The 21387-nt window shown below is 42.8% G+C and overlaps 1 protein-coding gene across 1 annotated transcript in view; it reads right to left on the bottom strand.

Annotated features, from left to right (window-relative positions):
* Positions 1 to 218: 218 nt before the first annotated feature.
* UGCG (UDP-glucose ceramide glucosyltransferase) overlaps positions 219 to 21387 on the bottom strand; it is a 47186-nt gene continuing 26017 nt past the window's right edge. Inside the window, exons 3-9 of the mRNA XM_073663803.1 lie at positions 14510 to 14612; positions 12415 to 12516; positions 10623 to 10735; positions 7697 to 7875; positions 5077 to 5163; positions 4690 to 4879; positions 219 to 672 (exon numbers count right to left, since the gene is read on the bottom strand). Coding sequence (XP_073519904.1) covers positions 502 to 672; positions 4690 to 4879; positions 5077 to 5163; positions 7697 to 7875; positions 10623 to 10735; positions 12415 to 12516; positions 14510 to 14612 — 945 coding nt within the window. The 3' untranslated portion in view covers positions 219 to 501. The remainder of the gene's footprint in view (positions 673 to 4689; positions 4880 to 5076; positions 5164 to 7696; positions 7876 to 10622; positions 10736 to 12414; positions 12517 to 14509; positions 14613 to 21387) is intronic.

Below are 21387 nucleotides of genomic sequence, written 5' to 3' on the forward strand. Positions count from 1 at the left end.
TAGAATGGCTGTAATAGGAAGAAGTAGCCCAATAATTTGTCCAGTAACTTAGCCATGTTTCATATCAGGAGGATTGATTTGGCGCGTGGTGGTTTTGTACCTTTGAAGATATTCTTAGCATAGGGACTGTCATTTCTACCGTTTCTTGAAGAGGAAGCAAAATTTAAAAATACAAAATGTCTTTGTTTGTCCCAACATACGGAAAAGAAACCAGTCACTTTCTGCCTTCTAAGCAGTTTACTGTAAAGCACTTGGATTCAGTTTTGATTCTCCCCAAAAAAGACATGTTGCCCCTATATGGCCCAGATTATAAACATCTCATCTTCACAGATACAAGTGCCATGCAAAATAAATTAAGGATCAGATAGCAAAACGTACATGTAAAAACTATTCAAAAAGGTAGTATTTCTTTAAAAGCATTCGTATAAACATAAGTTATAATACTTTTTTTTTTTTGCTTTTCTTTTTTTTTTTGTTTTATATACAATTAAAGGTCCAAAACTATACATCTAGGATTTCTTCTGCAGTGCCTCCACACCGTAATCTATATTTTCCGGTCCTCCAGCTGATGGTAGGATCCCACAGGGCAGATAAAAAGATGTATATCGTCATAGACTCTCTGATGAACCATGCGACTGCATAGTCCAGTTTTGAAAAAGGAAGAGACCCTCCCTGATAAAGACAAAAAACAAAACACATTATAACTCGAGTAAGGGCAAGGTCACTTTCCAAACCATTATTAATTCATGCTTCACGTAAACAATAATGCAAGGTAACATCTGATAACCGTAAGGAATACTGGAACCTTGAGGGATGAGTAATATGAAGTACTCACTTCCTGACACCTCATCTGTCTGCCATACTAACTAAAACATGATCAATGTGCAACATGGCAAAAAAGCTAAAAATCAGACACACCATAAAGACATGGCTATAATGGAGCTGTAATGCAGATTAAATCGATACCTTTTAGAAGAAATCAGTGATCACCCATTGAAGTTATAAAGTTATATGCTAATGAGGCGCAAGAACAGCAGGGCTTGACACGACACTTGGCCTTCTGCAGCAGGTCTGGGTACTCGCCGGTCCCTCCGGTCTCACAGGTGACTGATTTTTCAGTGACATGTGTCCTCTGGCCAAAATGTCATGCAAGCACTGTCAGTGCCATGGGTGGCGATTGCACAGATCGAATTCTCAACTCAAATACATCATGTAACGCAATGGACTTAAAGCATAACTGTTGGTTTAATTTTTATTAAATAATGTAGAGCAAGTGATTTTAAGAATCTTTTAAATATACTTTATAAATTAAATCTGAAAGAAAACCTTTCAAAACCTGTCTCCCTATGCAGTTTCTGAAGCAAATCTGTATTCCTCTCAACAGATACTGAATACTGCTTTCTTAGGGTGGGGGCAGAGCCTACACAGCGTGCACCCTCCTGGCTGATTCCCATGCACTGTAAGTCAGTGCAGCGGCAGGTTACTTCAGTCACACAGTGCACAAGCTCTGTCAGCCTTAGTTGTCCGCACACAGCTTCTCTGCCTGCCAGCAGGTTCCTGTGTGCTCAGTGACATCAGCACTTCCTCTCCATGTTTAGCACACTGCTCCTCCTGCCCAATCAGCTGATTCCAATGTACTCAGTGACATCGGCACTTCTCAGAATATAGCACAGACACACAAGACAATCAGCTGACAGAAGCAGCTCAGTATAGCAATAGCAATTCCCCTCAGTGTTTATCACACTTCTGCCCTGTCAGCTGGTTCCTGTGTGTCTGTGCTATACATTGAGGAAAGCTGCCACATCACTGAACACACAGGAACCTGATGAGGGGAGGAGCTGTGTGCCCACAATTATCAGCTGACAGAGCTTGTACACTGTGTGACTGAGGTAACCTGCCGCTGCACTGACATGCAGTGCAAGGAATTCAGCCAGGAGAGTGCGTGCTGTGTAAGCTCCGTCTCCATCCCTAAAGGGGTTTTCCCACGAATGAAAGTTAAAGGGGTATTCCCATCTCCAAGATCCTATCCCAATATGTAGTAGGTGTAGTAATAATAATATTACCAAATACTTCCAATTAGAAATGAAGTATAGTTTTTATGATTTGCTATGTCTCTTTCCTCATGTGCATGCATTGCAGGACCTAAGGTATCAATGGTTATGGCCACTAGCAGCTAGCTAACCAAGTGTCACTATATCAGTGGTCGTAACCATGGATACGTAAGGTTCTGCACTTGAGGAAAGAGACATAGTGAATCTGAAAAACTATACTACATTTCTAATTGGAGGTATTTGCTAATATTATTACTACACTTCCTACATATTGGGATAGGATCTTGGAGATGGTAATACCCTTTAATTTTAATCAATAGATCTTGGAATAATAATTTTCACAATTTGATGCATTTAAATAAAATGTCCCTGTACTGAGATAATCATATAAATGTACACCAGAGAAGGAGATGGATATTATTGGTATGAAATAACTCCTAATGGACAAATGTCTCACAGGAATTTAGCACTGAGCTCTTAGTAATGAGTCTTCAGCAATTTCATTCATACTGACTCTTGATTTTATATAACCAGTACATAAGGTTAGTAATATAAGTAATCTGATCAGATAATACCTGGCTTCCCCTATTTTGTGGCTCACTCCGATTATAGTATCACAAAGCACTCAGTAATTGGTGTGGCAGTGGACTAAAACCTCATTGATTAGTATGGACCAACTCTCAAACATTGCCTCCCCAACTAGTTTCGCCATCACTGGCTTCATCAGGGGGTTGAGGCTACAAATTACTGAGTGCAGAGTGAGCCACAAAAAAGGGGAAGCCAGTTGTTAACTGATCAGATTAATAACCTTATGTACAGTTATAGAAGATCAAAAGTCAGTATGAATGAGATTGATGCTGAAGGAGAGATTCATTACTAGAAAGAGCTCAGTGTTAAATTCCTGTGAGACATTTGTCCATTAGGAGTTATTTCATACCAATAATATCCATCTTCTCTGGTCGAGAGTTTCTCCAATTGATCGGTTAATAGTAGTATTAACTAAAAGTTTTCTCCCACTATTTGAAAATTGCTTCAAGGAAGGACCAATACAAACTTGTGTTTTTAAACTGCACAAACTGATAAGGTGATAAATAGATAATACAGATTACCTTTTTAGTAATCACAGAACCTTTAGTTAGGGCTTATTTGCCTTATGGCAATTTGTAAATAAATATACAGACATTACAGCAGGGGATCACAGTTGATTCTTTTTGTGAGGTAAAACATTTCCCTGCCTGTTTTTAAACAATGTTTTACCTCAAAGAAAGAATGAGCTGTGATCCGGTGCGGTCCTGTCTGTATACTCTTTTGCGTCCTCCCCTGCCCAGGAGATGTGGTATGTTCAGATTATGTTCCGGTCACAGCCATTACACAGTACACAGCAGGGACACATTGATAAGATTATCTCAGCACAGGAACATTTTATTTAAACACATCCAATCGTGGAAATTATTATTATTCCAACATCTATTGATTAAAAATGAACTTTTGTTCGTGGGAAAACCCCTTTAAAGCCGTAGTCCGTATCTGGAGCTGAATATGGATTTGCTTCAGAAACAGAGGGGACATCTAGAAACTTTTTGAAATGTTTCCTTTGGATTTCATTAATAAGGCATATTTGAAAGATTATTAAAATTACATGCCCTACATTATTAAATAAAGTGTAACTGTCTGTTTCATTTTTAAGTCTACCTTCAACCTTAAAAACTATGAAACCAGGTGGAAATTACATTCTTCGGCAATGAACATGCATGTGAGCGATTTAGGCAGGCGCTGTGAATGTGGAGGGAGGCGCATGTGCAGTAACTTCCACATGACGTAACTGAGCACTGAAACTGACTGCGCATGAGCCGCTCGCAGCATTGATGGCGCCTGTGAGATTTTGGTCAAAGGAGCAAGTCACTGAAAAAGCAATTATCTTTCAGTCAGAAACCAGAGGAAGGCGGAGAGGCCAGTGGATAACTATACTGGCAGAAGAAGACCAAGTGCAGCATCGAGCCCCGATGCACTTATGCCTCATTAACAGATAACTTTAACGGGTGATTACTGAACTATTAGGACATGGATTTCCTCCAAAAAAGGTTCTATTACGGCCATGTTTTAACTTCACAATCCAAAATAATTCTAACAAGTCCTCTTTAAAAGGGTATTCTCAAGTTTGAAAAGTTATTCCCTAGCTGAGGGGTAGGGGATAACTTCCTGATCACTAGGGGGTAGCAACCGCTAGGATCCCCAAGCAAACCCAAGAACCAGGGCTCTTCCCATGTGAATGGAGCGATGGTCGATCATGTGCACCGCCCCTCCATTCATTCTTACAGGGGTACTGAAGGACCAAGTGAGTGCAGCACTTGGCAATCTCCAGCAGTCCTATCAGAAATTAAAGGAGAGGCAGTGCGATTTACCACTGATCCATTCAAATGGGGATCTTCACAGTCCAGGTTCTCCGGATCATTGGGAGTCCGAGTAGTCAAACCCCAATAATTGAGAAGTTATCCTCTAGGATAGGGGATTACTTTCAAACTTGAGAATACACCTTTAAAAAAGGTCAAAAGATATGACACATATTGATGTAATATTTATTACAGCAAGTTAAAAACTCACTGAAAAAAATGTAACAAAATAAAATAATAGGACATACCTGAACACCCCGGAGCTGAATATAATCAAATATAAACCAAGCTAAACAGTGGCACATAAAAAACACCATGATATCCCATCGGAAGATGTGGTGTGCAGCCCAGCCGATTATTAAACTGGAAACAAAACATTCAGAGATGGGTTCACACACAATCGTGGCAGGTACCATATTGATCCTGAGCTTAGTCCATCTGCAAGGCATAAAAAAAAACAATAAATTGCCTTTTGATTTTTTATTTTTTTATTTATTTTTTTTTTTTTTACTTTGGATCATAGAAAAAGTGCTGTGATATATTGCTTGGGAGAATGCAGCCACCAAGTATGGCCAATATATTGAAAAACAAAAATCTGCAACTACCGCCTTCAAAACGTTTGCAAGAAGACTTACCTGATCATCCTAGACTGAAACTGAGATATGGAGTAACAGCCAGAATTTTGCATTGCAACTTGTGTAGCCATAGAAAATTTCCAGCCCCTAAACAAAAGGGATAAGAAAATACACTATTAATGTGCATCAGTAAGGTATGTTAAAAAGGGGTCGTCTGCTTTGGACATGCTTTAGAGAACTATCAGCTAGCCCTTTGCTTGTGACCCCCTATATTAGCTAAGGCTACATTTTGAGTCCAAGGGTCAGCGGACCAGAGAATGCACATTCACTTCAACCATCATTGTAGAATGAGCATTGTAGAATGAGCAGTGCAGCAGTCCACAGAGGAGGCTGAATTCACACGTCATCTAAAGGGCACAGTCAGCGTATATGCCAAGTAAATTGCCCAAATGCGTGCCAACATGTCCTAGAAGCTTAAAATGCTCAAAAGTGTCATTTCGGCATATTTCAACATTTTTTGAATATGCATAGACTCCACAGTGATCTCTTAGGCCAGGGGTCGACAAAGTTGTTCAGAATCTAGGAGCCAGCCAAAAAATTTAGGAGCCAGAATTTTTTTTGTTGACAAACTGTACATATAGACCCCCTCACACACGGCGTCTCCCCGGGGAGCACGGCCTTTGTATGTACTTACACAGGTAGCGGGAGATGAGAACGGGCCCCCGGCCACAGCGATCCTTCCCCCCAGGGCCGGCTCCAGGTTTTTCTGGGCCCCAGACGAAAGAGTCTCAGTGGGCCCTTTTAACACATACATGATTCATGATGCACAGATACGGCGGAGAAATATATATATATTTTATTTATTACACATGGCCCAGCCTGCCCCCTCATCCTTCACATACGCAGACATATGCGCGCGCACACACGGTACGCAGACATATGCGCGCGCACACACGGTACGCAGACATATGCGCGCGCACACACGGTACGCAGACATATGCGCGCGCACACACACAGACATACACATAGATAAAACAGACAAATATATATACACAGTCATATACACTGACATTCACATACATGCACTCACACAGACCCATTACTAATATTTTTAATATGGGGATTGGGGAAGCCTTACTCACCTGTCCCCGGTCCAGTGTCCTGTCCAGCAGCTCCTCGGGTATGGGGCAGTGCAGGGCCCCCGGCGTGTCACAGACTTCATGGCCCTGGAACATCAGAGGGGCCCACTTGCGGTCGGGTCCGGGCCCCTCCCGCCCATCTGTGCAGGACCTCCGCTCCGACGGTGTTTGATTGCCGGCACTCCCCCAGACATGGCCGCGCGCTGTGCGGCTGTGTCTGCTAGTAATGACGCGGCAGGAGCGACACACAAGCACAATTAAAGGTGCAGTGCCGTCGACCCTGCCGTGTCATTACTAGCAGACACAGCCGGACAGCGCGCGGCCATGTCTGGGGGAAGTGCCGGCAATCAAGCAGCGCCTGCGTCCCTGAACAGGTGCCGAGGAAGCGGCCAGGGCCCCAACAGTGAGTGGGTGGGTGGGTGTGTGGGCCCGGGCCCCGACAGTGAGTGGGCGGGTGGGCCCGGGCCCCGACAGTGAGTGGGCCCCTCTGCACTTGCCCGGGTACGCCGGGTGCTGACGCCGGCCCTGCTTCCCCCGTAACCCAACTCTCCCTGTCCAGTCCCGGAGCATAAGGGGGGCGGAGCAAAGTGGAGAAGGCGGCCTGAGCGATACTGTCCCTGCTTCCTCCGATTGGATGACTCCGTGCAGGAGGTGGGATTGGATTGAGAGTATTTTTTTTTCTTCTCAACTCCTCAAGCACCAGGCAACATTTTGTAGGCGCCAGACAACATTTTCTAGGCGCCACTGGCGACCAGGCGCCTGGGTTTGTCGAGCCCTGTCTTAGGCAATCCTATCTTCATACTTTTATCTTAGTCTCCTAAATTAAGAAGTTTACGACGTGTTGCTTACACAGGGTATAAGTATTATACAATTCTAAGTATTAGGATTATCCTACAAACTGCACATTTCACACCTTGGACTTTGATATTTAGCAAAAATATTCAGTAATACTGGTAAAAATCATTTATTCCCGAGATAAGCACACTGCAAGAAAAACCTACACATATGCCTATTTTTTCTTTTTTAATTAAAAAATTCAAGGCCTAAAAATAAATGGTAGAAAAGTAAAATAAATTACTTTATCTACTCCTTTTCTTCGATCATAACCAATCTCATGTTTGTTAAAATTGTGAGATTTAAAAAAAAAAATTCAGCAGTTTCAGGAGGCCAAACATTTCCCCCTCGCACAACCCTGTCAGAGACTAACAGATGATGGCAAGAGTTACTAAGAAAGATTGTTTGTTCCCAGTCACTCATTTATACAACGGGACAGAATAATTTATACGGCCACATAAAAGATACGATTGACAAATGAGCATTTTCTAGTATGCTGCTTGATCGTACGGAAAAGTTCAGGCATGAGTGATCGTTCTACCAATTATTGCCATCATTGTGAACCCTGTAGAATTTCTGCAAGACCATACAATTCAGGAACATGTAGAAAATGCTGTTGACTGATCAGCAGTGTGTCCGCAGTTAAGTTAATGCAAGTTTACGGTGCCTTTAAAATTTAAATTGCCCAACCACTGCACACGGCTTACCGGTCTGCTATTGCCTTGGCCATAAAATAATCTTCAGCTATGTACTGTGCAAATGCAATAAGTCCACCAGCCTGGTCCAGAATCTCTTTTCTCATCAGACATGACATCCCCGTTACACACTTGAAGCCAGTAACATTGGCAGAAATGTATGATCTTGGATGGGAAGTCCCAAAATAGACCTAAACCATAAAAAAGGGGAGACAATACATACATTAGAAAGCGGCAATTGTAGAGCTGTCATGATTAATAACAAATCTTACAATCTACCCAAACTGCATTGCATACAATTTACTATTTATGTTTAGTGAACGTTGGTTTAAGCAGGTCTACAGTCTGTTCCCTATAACCAGCCATAAAAAGTCAGAAAAATGGACTTCTAAACATTGTATGCAGATTATCTGTGACGGGGGGTTTCTGAGGCTGTAAGACACAGTATAACCGTGCATGTGCGTGTGTCACACAACATAACGTAGGATCCGATCCTCAGCCAGGTGGCGCGTGTCACACAAAGTAAGGAGGGATAAGATCGTCAGCCAGGTTACATTACATATGTGTGTATATGGTGTGTCACACAAAGTAAGGAGGGATCAGACCCTCAGCCAGGTTACATTTCACAATTCTTACAAAACAGATAAAAATAATACTTTTATATCACACTCAGGTGAAACCAATAAAACTAACTATATATTTTCTAAAAGTGGTTACTCAACATCCATTAAATAGAAAATGGATTTATATGTATACTTTTAAGTGAAATTACGCTTTTACAGTTTGGAGTAATTCAGTAAAAAGTATGCAAAGAATCCACTGATATTAATGTTAGACGCTATAAAGAAAAGTTGTGGAAACTTTCAGTATCCCAAGCTTTTTGCATTCTTTATTCAAAGTATTGCTTCTGGATGTAAGAGGGGCACATTCATTAAAGTGGTTGTCCACTACTTTTAAAGATGTAGAAAATGGATCCACGATTGTAGACGCCGCACTGTGTCATAACACTATTAAACTGCAGATTAATCCTATATCAGCAAGTTAATTTTACATGACAGGTTCCCTTGAACTCTAAATCCATGAAACACTAAAAGAAAAAAATTCACTTGCAAGGTAAAGATGACAAATGTAACATGAGACAAATGTGGTTAGACAGGCTATGGTCAGGTCACCACAAAGGTATTTTTTTTAAAAAAATGCTTCCTGTAGTACTAGGTTACCAAGCCTTCTGCACAAAGTTGTACATCCAGGAGCAAGACTGTTCAGCTGGATTCCAGGGTGCCTGACAACTTAGGAGCTCTGCACAGAATGAGTGTCGAATCAAAGCACGAGCAGATCGTTTTTACTCGGCTTGTCCCAGTATAAATATATATCAAAACCGCTTTGTACCAAATATGTGGCCAGCCGGTGACCGTGCCCGATCAGGCATGGTCACTCACATTATGTAAATGAGCTTGACCATATTATGCATTTCTTTCATTTTTATTCAGCACTTTAACAGGGCCCTTAAATGGAGTATATCAGTACTAAATAACTGTTCAAACCAAGCACCGGCGCCGAATGCACCCTCGGTTGGGCCAAACCATTGCAATGATGTAATGTATGCAAACATGGCTATGTGTTGGCATTAAGAAATTTCTATAAATCCGTGACTATATTAGAAACGGATTTTTCTTACCATTTTATTGAGTACATCCCTAGTATTGATTCAGCTCTATTATATATAGAAATGTTCAGGTGTAGCAAAGTCCCTCTTAGGGGGGACGTTCAGACGAGTGTATTATATGGATGTGTGCTGTCCAAGTAATGATCAAAAAGGAAAAGTGATCAATGTAACTCAATAGGGTTGTCCAGATGACTGTCCGTATAAGACAAAAAAACCACATGTACTATCTTCTTCCAAGTATCAGAAGAGAATCACCTATATAAAAGTCTATGAGTGTTCAAAAAAATAAATTAATAACAGGATCCCTTATGGATCATCTGTTTAGCATCCGATTTTTAAGGTTGCATTGCCATTATGAACCTGGGAATCTGTATTTGATCATGTACTTTGGAAAATGTTGAAGTATAAAACTTTTCTGGATGAAATTTGGTACTATTTATTTGCTCATCTGACTCTGGCCTTAACGAGTTTGTCATCACAAAATTTATGTTCAAACCAAGCCCCCTCTGACATGGCTGAGTAGTTCAGCGCATTTTATTTTACTCACTTATATAGAGCCATTAATTCCAGACATTATCGGCACTGTCCCCATTGGGGCTCACAATCTAGATTCCCTATCAGTATGTCTTTGGAGTGTGAGAGGAAATCGGAGAACCCGGAGGAAACTCATGCAAACATGGGGAGAACATACAAACTCCTTGCAGATGTTGTCCTTGGTGGGATTTGAACCCAGAACCCCGCGCTGCAAGGCTGCAGTGCTAACCACTGAGCCACTATGCTGCCCACCTACTTGTCTTTCTATCTCTGCCATTCTCTTCCCTGATTAACAGCTCTGGCTTTACAGAAAAAGGCAGAGAGATGGAAAAACAAGTGGGAAGATGCATGGGATTGCACTGACTGCCATGCCAAGAGGAGCCTGGTTTGAACAGTCGTTTTGTGAAGACACTCCCAATATGAGGGACCGCCATGGACTTTGTGTCTGCATCCTGAAGTGTCTATATACTGTACAGCTGAATCAATATGAAGATTTTGTCACCAATATGGTAAGAAAAATCAGTTTCTGAGATAACAAGCCACAGATAAATAGAAGCTTCTTACTGACAGCACATAGCCATGTTTGCATATATTACATAATTGTTTAAAGAAAAGGAAAAAAAATCCTTGTCTGCCATGGAATGTGACACACACCCACATATGGCAGCTACCTCACATAACTCGTTCTGCGCCCCGCCTCGGTCAACTTTAGCCCAGTGATCATCATATGCAGCTTACCTGTTCTAGCGTAGCAGCAAACCCTTGCCTGTCCGCCACATAAGGAAGCCCATGGACTAGGCCAACTTTTTCTGTCATTTGATTGGCCATGTCTGTGAGGGTGTCTGGTTTCACTGAAATAATGAAGAAAAAGAAAAAAATTAAAAACAATGCTAGTAGGAAAAGCTTTGACAACAGGAGAATTAAAGGGGGGAGTCCCAAGAACAAAAGTTCTTTTTAATCAACAGATCTTGGAATAATAATAAGTACCACAATTGGACGTGTTTAAATAAAATGTTCCTGTGCTGAGATAATCTTATAAATGTGCCCCTGCTGTGTACTGTATGTGACCGGAACATAGTCTGATCAATACCACATCTCCTGGGCAGGAGAGGATGCAAAAGAGTATACAGACAGGACCGCACCGGATCACAGCTGATTCTTTCTTTGAAGTAAAACATTGATTAAAAACAGGCAGGGAAATGTTTTACCCGCCTGTTTTTAATCAATGTTTTACTTCAAAGAAAGAATCAGCTGTGACCCCCTGCTGTCTTGTCTATATACTCTTTTGCGTCCTCCCCTGCCCAGGAGATGTGGTATGATCAGACCATGTCCCTGTACGGTCAGACACAGCCATTACACAGTACATAGCAGGGGCACATTTATAAGATTATCTCAGCACAGGAACATTTTATTTAATCACATCCAATTGTGGAATTTATTATTCTAAAATATCTATTGATTAAAATGTACTTTTGTTTGTGGGAAACCCCCTTTAAGCGAATTAGCATATCAGAAAAATGGCAGCCCTGACAGCTACCTACCACATACAACTGAGCACCAAGGTTTCCATTTCCAGGAGCAGCTACATTCTTTGGATGTCTTACTGCGTCTTTAAAATATATTACCAGCTCTGTCCGAAAAGGTTTTACAAACATAAAGCTAGGAAGAGGAGTTACATTGCCGGCCAAGAATTACACAGCCTACTAACTTCCTTGACAGAAGATCGCCTTGAAGTCTATGAAGTAAAAGGCTTACAATTCTACATGCAAGAACAAAAGGAAGTAGAACAACCAAGTCTGTTATCTGATAGGGAAGTGGAAAGGGAGAGGGTACCATAAAACATGTCTTGGGACTTTTTGTAGGCAAATTTCCCACAAAAGTCAAACAAAAGTTCTGTGGCTTGGAATACACAGAAATGTACAAGCGACGGTCCTAAAATCAAATAAAAACAAAACAAGTGCCAACCCATAATGTGTTCTTTATGGGGAGAAAAAAAAAAGTGTCAACTGGTGTCCAAAAGAGGGTGAAGGTTGCAGTTTTCCCATATGAAATGAGGGGCTTGCTTTGCATTTTTAATACAACTATTGCGCACGGGTGTTATTGGTAGCCCTCTTATTTCTCGCAGCGTTTCGTCCATTCTAACAAGCCCCCGACTGTTGAGGTCGTTGTTTGACACAGACGTGCGGCTGGGATTGTAGTTTTGCTTTCACAGAGGAAAACAAGAGAAACATTATGCACTAGGAGGATATGGAAGGATAAACAGATCTTATCAAGTCCCGCTGGTCTAATAAAGCTCATGAAAGCAAAGTAGAGCCAGAATTTGTTCTACAGGGACCTCCAGTGAATACATAAAAATAGAAAGATAAGCAGTACTGGCAGCTACTGCAGCCATTCTGGGCCCCCTCTGGAGAAAGCGCATATTCTGAGACCTGGAGATTGCCCAGACATTAATGAAGTGATCATTCCACACAAATAAATAAAGGGAATCCCTGGAAATTATAGGATTCCTACAAAACATTTTCCAACATACCTTTAATCCCACTGTCGCAAATCCAGATCAGATCATACTTGGCAAGTTCATATCCAGGCATTAGATTGTTTATTTTTGGGTTAATGCCAACCTTTTTACCACCTAGACAAACAAACAAACAAACAAACAAAAAAAAAAAAAAAAAATTAAAAATCAGACTTTCTTCACCCCCAACATCCTGGTAAATTTATGGAAATTTAAAGGGTCCGTGCATGTCAGTTAACTTTTAGCCAAATGCTAGTATTGCAGAGCCATCTCAATCAATCACCCAATATATATTGCATACTCAGTTTGGCATATGATCTGTACATGGAGAGCAGAGAAAATGCCCTCTTTTTCAGTCATTTGAACCTGTTAATATGAGCCAACAGTAATGTGTATGGGGGCCTCCTGAATCTCGCCGACAGATGAGGTCAGGGAAGAGGAGGATCTGAACTGCTTAACTTCTACAGCCCATCCTTTTGTTCCACCTGAAGATAACCTGCAGACCTCCCCCATACACAGGAATGCTCAGTTGGGAAACAGATGTCGGCTGAAAGATCACTTGGACGACAGCTATCTAAGATGTATGGGAGGCCGAAGATGTTCCAACACCTCTCTGTGGCACTTTTATATCTCCAGGAAGGACACAGATTCACAATGTTGATTATTCTCTCCCCAACACTATCTCTCGGGGATGAATGGAGGGAAGAGGCGCCCCATACACACTGAATGGTCAAATGGTCTTGCCAAAAAAAAAAAAAATGGCAAGTTCCGACAATTGTGCTCCAAAATACACATAACTAGAGTCTACATTTTGACAAAATATACGGTCTGCAGAAAAAAAAAAAAAAGAGTAACTTCATTAGCTTAGTTCTAGGTTAGTTTAGATTTTACAGATAACGTTTTCCTCCCATAGCACCAAATTAAGAACAGCACATATGGGTCCGTACATTCATTTTACAAACCTAATTTGCAACAGTGAAATATTTTTGCATGTCTCAGTCCGTTTATATCAAGAAGACTGACAGGAAATAATGGCAGAGTGCAGCGGGTGCTATTAAATATTCATTGCTGGCAGGAAAAGGCAGGCGGATTCAGGCTAAGCAGTTTTTTTTTTTAGAGCTCAGCTGTTAGTGTGAGTCTTATAAGTCAGATTTCCTGTGAACGCAGACACTGCTGTGGGATACGACGAGAAGGACCAGGGAGTTTTGCTGTCATCAGCAACACCTTCCGGGGGTTAATAGCAGCTAAGAAAGGTGGGGGTAAAGTTTATGAGAACACACACACACACACACACACACACACACACACACACACACACACACACACGGCAGCTGTTAACCCTGGGAAGTAATAGCGATATTTTCTTGCAAAAGGTAATTTTTTCAGAATAAACATAAATTTGCAAATTCACCAGATGAGTCATCCCTGGATTCATAGTTGAAATGCACACCCCGAGGTGGGGCTCCTGGAAAGCCAGATAAGGAGATCCTGGAATACAGATATTGTGCACTAACAGCATTGCAGCAATTGCTATTATAGTGCTGCAGCTTCTTGTGGATTCGATTACAGGACACAGGAGAGTGATTTATGAACAAAGCTCCTCTGTTACACATCCTGCCCATTCCGGCTTAGAAGTATAGAATATCTGGAGAAGAGGCTTCTTCTTGCCGCTGTCAATGAGACGGTTAACCGAGAAATTTTAAACTAGGGTTTCCTAGACATTGCGCTGAACTGCAAGTTAAACAGAAGCGCCAAACAGACAATCCTCAAATATTAATGCCTAGAGAAATATCTAGCCTGAGGCAAGAGAAAAACCCTTAAATAATTTGGCAAAAGAAAAAAAAAAAAATTATACATTGCATCTGAAAGTGAATCGCCATAAATATAACAAAAAATAAATAAAAAATGTCCAACTAGTCTCCCATGCAGCTCAGTCCCTGCACTTTTTAAAGTATGCTTTTGTCTGAAACAACAGCATTTTGCAGGCAAACATACCCAATGCCTGATACATGCTGCCAGTAGAGCGAGCGGCAGTATCCGCTGTCAAGTTCCCTTTAAAAATATCTAATCCCAATAAAAGCAAACATTGGAAACTAATGGCACAACGTACCTATAAATAAGTTGGCATCCACATTGGGGTATTTTCCGAGTAGTTTTTTACATACGTCCACAGCCGGATCATCAACATCTTGAACACAAAGAAGGATTTCAAACTGGAAAAAAAAAAGAAAAAAGGAATTGTATTACTCAACGTGGCCCTGGCAACTGATCCTCATGTGGCTCAACTGGCAGTACCTACCAGCAGGATCACATCCCCAACAGTTACTGGAAAACGTTCCTGCCGAATATGGCAAATGCCACCGTGGAGGGTGAACCACAGGCTAAAAAAATCACACAGAGGACCATTTCAGTAGCATCTAGAATGATTAAGGCTATGTTCACACATCTTGGTTTTTTCATCAATTTTTGATGCTTTTTTTATGCAAATTTTCAGATGTGTTTTACAGTACCAGCAAAGTCCATGAGATTCCAGAAATCTCATGCACACTTTTTTTTTTTAAATCAGGATTTTGTGTTTTGCATGGTTTTTTTTGCAAAATAGAGCAAATCACTTTTTTCAGAGCTTTTTTTCAGTGTTTTTCATCCATTGGAAGTAATGGGCAGTGAAAAAACACCTAGTGAACATCTCTAAGGTTTTACTGCGTTTTTAGTGAAAATAATCAAGTAAAGCAGTATGTGAAACTCACTTTTGTGATTTTACCATATTGTATTGGTCACCGAGATGGTAGTTAGTATTAGGAGAGTTTAAATTAAAATTAGTGATGTGTAGAGTCTAAACATTGGCTGAGCTACATGCGAGATTGAACAATACCTGTGGCCCAGGGAGGTGTGAAATTTAACAATGCCTGAGCAACTGAATGGCAGACCATAGTGTGAAAGTAAATGTGTCATACAAACTCAATGCACTGCCAGTGTCTTATGTCAACTATTCCTGAATAATTCACCTCACTGTACATTTGAAATTCTCCTTAATATGGTTTTACATATGTCTTGCATTGGTGACCTGTGTTCATACTTCTGTGGTGGAAGCAAAGCTGAACTTTGGAATCCTGAAAACCGCACCAAAACCTGCGTTTTTGACACAGCTTCTTTCCTGCCAAGAGATCAGGTTTTGCTGCAGAAAAAAAAAAAAAACGCTGAAAAAACGCAATACGTGAACAGAGCCTTAGGCTGTGTGCTCAAGATGTGTTTAAGCATTTCCGTAGCGGCAAAAACGCTTAAAAAAACCGATGGTAGAAGGCCTGCCATGTTCCCCAATGATAATCCGCTGCGGACCCGGGTACCAAAGAACCTGAAATAAAAAAATAATAAAATAAAAAATAAATATCATATTTACCTTCTGACGGCCCCCGCTGCGCTTGTGCTCCCTTGCCGGCAGCTCGCGGTGGACGGAAGGACCTGCGCTGACGTTATAGTCAAGTGACGGCAGGTCCTTCAGTGTACCATGAGCTGCCAGCAAGCCAGGACAGAGCGAAGCAAGACTCCGGGGGCCATCAGAAGGTAAATATAGATTTTTTTATTTTTAAACATTCTTTAAGGTCACAGTATTATAAATTCATGCAAACAGCATGGATTTATATAGTGTGACCAAGTTGACAAGCACTTTCCAATTGATGCTAAAATCACTTGGAAAGCGCTTGTCAACCCGCATGCGGAAATGCATGTGAAGAACGCTTCACATCCGCATGTCCCTGGTAGGAAAAACGCATGTACAATCCGCATGCGTTTTTTTTTCGGCCAGGGAGATGCAGAAACGCTCAGGAAAAATCCGGAGCATTTCTGCATCGTGGGCACATAGCCTTATTGTGAGCAGCCGTAAACTTGAGCTAGCATCGATGCTGGCGTTTTACTAAATTGCTATATTGTATTGCAGTAATGTGCTGGATTAAACGTTTCCTGGTTTCACAAAACCCCTGTCCTTTACTCAATCTCCCAAGGTACAGGGGCAAGTCTCTACTGCTGCTCCATGTGCCTATTGTCTGCAGCACGGACGTCACATTGACAGCGCTGCAGCTAATCAGCGAGCTCAACGACTTGTGCAGTTTACTCGAGGAGAGCCACTGATCTCAATAATAGTTATTGTCTGGGGCGCTGCTCTGCCCAAGTAGACGGCACAAGCCACTGAATAGTGTACTCAACGTGACATCAGCATTGCAGACACAGCAGCAGCGGACACTGAGAAGAGAGAAGAAAGGCGAGTAGGAGTGTTTATTTTTTTTAATGTGCAGCCTGACGGGGATGAGGAGTGCCATGCATACCAGGACAGGGATGAGGGGTGCCATGCATACCAGGACAGGGATGAGGGGTGCCATGCATACCAGGACAGGGATGAGGGGTGCCATGCATACCAGGATGGAGGGATGCCAGGCATACCAGGAAGGGGATGGGGACCACATAAAAAGGAAGGGGGGCGGCATATATACCAGGATGGGGGGTATTGTCAGAATTGGGGGACATTACCCCTATACCAGTGTCAGCAGAAGACCCCCTCCCCCTTAAAAGTGCATCATGACAACATTTTTTACTTAAAGTTTGATTTTTTTATCTTCCTCCTCTAAAACCTAGGTGCGTCTTATGGTCCGGTGCGTCTTATGGTCCAAAAAAATACGGTAGCTCGTTCGTCGGGTGATCTGCAGTCTGTTCTACAATAATTATCTAACCGGGCAGAGTAAACAGACCTTTAAAAAGGGTTGTCCAGGCTTCAGACTTAAGACTGCAGTCACTGTATGTGACTGCAGACTTGTGAATCCTCACAGCACGCAGTAGGAGCATGGTCAGGATTCTCGGGCACCAGCAGTGGGCAGGCGCGTGACTGCAAGCATGCGGTCATGTGCCGACTAGACGTGTGCAAGCTCCCTCTATACAAGTGAATAGAGTGAGGCTGGACAAGTCTAGTTAGAATGTGGCTAAAAGTATGCAAATTGCATACTGCCAGCATCCAGCAAATTTTGACAGTGTGCGCCATGCTATTACACAAGTTTGCAGTCACAGAGTGCAGACTTGAGACCAAGCCTGGACAACCCCTTTAAGTAAAAAACAAATGAAGCATAGGACAATTTGAATGAGCAATTGTCAGTCATCAAGGGCGTGTACTACGTTTTCATACATGGAGTCAATGATCTATAATAACCTGCCAGGGCAAAATATTCCGTAACCTGAGATATGTAACTACATATGAGAAATATCAGCTATAATTTACAGTCTAAACGTGTAGAATAGTTACAAAGTCTACAGAGGACAAGGTGCATTTTATATCATGTAGTCAGTAAAAAAGTACCATCTGCACTAGGTGACTACCATACACTCACCGTCATATTCAGGCTTTAGTAATCTTGCAATACAATTGCATATATCACAATTTCATAGAAATCTAATGGAATGCTATGAAATACAGCAGCACTATACCACACCAAATCTCCAGTTAACTGCACGCTATGGAGTGACCTTGTGCCAAGTCTAGACAAGCGGCTGCCCCACACTACGGATTTATCTTGTATCTCTCCACTTCCAGGAAGATTATGACATTTCCTCACACGAATACACGAGAGTCACATCAGAAGAACTCACAAACTCATTAAGGGGGCCGTGCACCCAAGTTCCTTAGCAATTCTACATAAGGGTTATAAAACCACCTTGGTTATGGTGATTAACCCATTAAAGATAATTTTTCACACTGGTTTTTATTGCGCTTTCACATTTAAAGGGATTGTTCAATTTTGGGGATCATTTTTTTTCTTACTTAAATACATGCAATTGGGGCTAGAAGTCATTTTTTTCAATTGGGTTACATTAAAAAATGATACAGTTTGCCTCTTCTATCCGAGGTATTACCCTGACTAGTGCTGGCTGCAGAATGAGTTACCGGGGTCGGCCATATTATCTTTATTATAGCAGATGAGTGGGGACATGAGGTGGCACTATTATATAGGTATGGCAGGTTCTCCTCCAGCTCTTGTTACTGCAGCTTTCCTCAAACTGCACAGCTCTCCTGTCCATACAATGGCTGCTGGTGGAGGAGCAGTTACCAGACCTGTCCATCAGCCTCCTCCAATAGGAAACCTCACATGAGAAAACTGCTTTTCTATTGGTGCAGGCTGATTGACAGGTGTGGTCACATGCTCCTCCACAAGCAGCCATTTTATAAACAGGAATCTGTGAGGAAAGCTGCACTAACAAGAGTAGGAGGATAACCGGTCATACATACAGTGGGGGAAAAAAAAGTATTTAGTCAGCCACCAATTGTGCAAGTTCTCCCACTTAAAAATATGAGACAGGCCTGTAATTGACATCATAGGTAGACCTCAACTATGAGAGACCAAATGAGAAAACAAATCCTGAAAATCACATGGTCTGATTTGGAAAGATTATTTTCCACCAAAATTTGAAAAAAAAAAAAAAAAAGAGTAGTTACTTACCGGTAACGAAATTTCTCGGAACCCATGACGGCACCACGGAGAGAGGGGATCCGCCCTTCAAGGACAGGAAACCTACAGATAAAAAGGGCGGCACCTCGCTCCCGCATCAGTTGGTTTACAGAGCACCGAGAGGACCGCCAGGTTAGTAACACCAAATATGGCATTTTTATTATATATACACTATATATGTATATATATATATATATATTTTTTTTTTTTTCAGACACACCCTGTGACTAAACAACAGGTAGTAACGATTGTGCACAGCCATGTGTAAGAAAAAAGGGGAGGGAATGTACGGGTGCCGTCATGGGTTCCGAGAAATTTCGTTACCGGTAAGTAACTACTCTTTCTCTTTCCCCATGACGGCACCACGGAGAGATTGCAGAGCAGTGAAGATTAGGGAGGGACCACCGCTTCCAGAACCCTTCTGCCAAAGGTAAGATCTGAAGATGATGTTAGATCCAGCCGGTAGTGTTTAAAGAACGTGGAGGGAGAAGACCAGGTCGCCGCTCTACATATCTGTTCTCCGCCCAGGAGGCTGCCACTGCCCTTGTCGAGTGCGCCCTTAAGCCCACCGGCGCTGTTTCCCCGCTTGAGGAATAAGCCAGGGAAATGGCTTCCCTTATCCACCTTGCCAGGGTTCCTTTGGAAGCTTTCTGTCCCTTCCGAGATCCCTGGAAGCACACAAAAAGAGCCCTGTCCTTCCTACACTCCCGTGTGGCCTCTAAATATTGCATAATGCACCTCCTGACGTCCAAGGTGTGAAGGGCCTCTTCCCCCTTGTTTTTTGGGGCTGCGCAGAAGGAAGGGAGGGTAACCTCCTGTGACCTGTGAAAAAGGGATCCCACCTTAGGAAGGTACGCAGGGTCGGTCCTAAGCGTCACTCTGTCGTCTAGTATTTGTGTAAAAGGGGGTCCTGCGGATAGTGCTTGGATATCACTAATGCGGCGAGCCGAGGTGAGGGCTACCAGAAGGGACAAGATTTTAAGGGATGCTTCCCCTAGAGGTTCAAAGGGGCCTCTGGTCAGGGCTGAAAGAACAAGATTTAAATCCCATGGAGGAGCCTTCCGGGAGGGGATGGGCCTGGATCTATGAGATGCTCTGATGAACCTGGAGACCCATCTATCCCTTGCCAGGTTGCAGTTATACAGGGCTCCCAGAGCTGCCACCTGAACCTTCAGCGTGCTCGTGGCCAACCCCAGTTCCAACCCCTTCTGAAGGAACTCCAGAATGGTAACCACGGGGGCCTCCCCTACTATATCCGTACCTGCAAAGGAAAGGAATTTCTTCCAAGTTTTCCCGTAGAGCCTAGTAGTTACAGGTTTCCTACTCTGCAGCAAGGTAGAGATTAGATTGGGGGAAAACCCTTTATCCCTCAAGAGTGACCTCTCAAATTCCAAGCTGTCAAGTGCAGGTTTGTTACCTGCGGGTGTAGTACTGGACCCTGAGACAGCAGGTCCGGAACTTCCGGAAGGACCCAGGGGTCGGAGACTGACATGATCCTCAGCCAGGAAAACCAAGGCCTTCTTGGCCAGAAAGGGGCGATCAGGATCGCATTCGCCTCGTCTTCCCTGATCTTCCTCAGAACTGCCGGAATGAGAGCAATCGGAGGAAAGGCATATACTAGCTGGTGGCCCCATGGAATCAAAAAAGCGTCTAGTGCTACTGGGTTCCCCCTGGGGTCGATCGAGCAAAACGTGTCCACCTTTTTGTTTTTCCAGTTGGCGAATAGGTCTATACATGGGATTCCCCAAGCCCTCGTGATTTTTTTGAACAATAGCTGGTTCAACTCCCATTCGCCCTGTCTCAACTGGGTACGGCTTAGGAAGTCCGCCGTGACGTTCATTGACCCTTTTATGTGCAGAGCTGATAAGGACTCTAGATTCCTCTCTGCTACGTGGAGAATGGAGCTTGACGCCTGAAGAATGGAGATGGACCGGGTACCCCCCTGGTGATTTAGATATGCCACCACTACTCGGTTGTCCGAGAACACTCTCACGTGGTAACCCTTTAACACGTTTAGAAATTCCAAGAGGCCATACTTCACCGCCAGAAGTTCTTTCATGTTGGAGGAAGAACCTTCCACCCCCTTTGCCCAGACTCCCTGAGCCACTCGGTCGTCTAGATGAGCCCCCCACCCCCTGGGGCTTGCATCTGTCGTCAGAATCTGGGGTGACGGTATTGTCCATGGGACGCCCCTGCCTAGATTTTCTTTGTCCACCATGTTAGGGAAAGTAAAGTTTTTGAGGATAAGGTCAGTCGCCCTTCTAAGTGCCCTCTTAGAGATTTTTCCGCCCTCAAAATCTCCCATTGTAAGACCCTGGTGTGCAACTGAGCCCAGCGGACACCCGGGATGCAGGCAGTCATAGAACCGAGGAGGGACATTGCTCCCCTTAGTGTCATAACCGGATGCTTCCTCACATAGGACACACGGGCTATCATATTTTGGACTTTCTCTTCCGGAAGACGGCATTCCTGACTTCTTGAATCTAACAGGATACCTAAGTAT

This window comes from Phyllobates terribilis, unplaced genomic scaffold, assembly GCF_046119375.1.
Source record: "Phyllobates terribilis strain yellow unplaced genomic scaffold, ASM4611937v1 Scaffold_1__5_contigs__length_1240528914, whole genome shotgun sequence".
Taxonomy (NCBI): Eukaryota; Metazoa; Chordata; class Amphibia; order Anura; family Dendrobatidae; genus Phyllobates; species Phyllobates terribilis.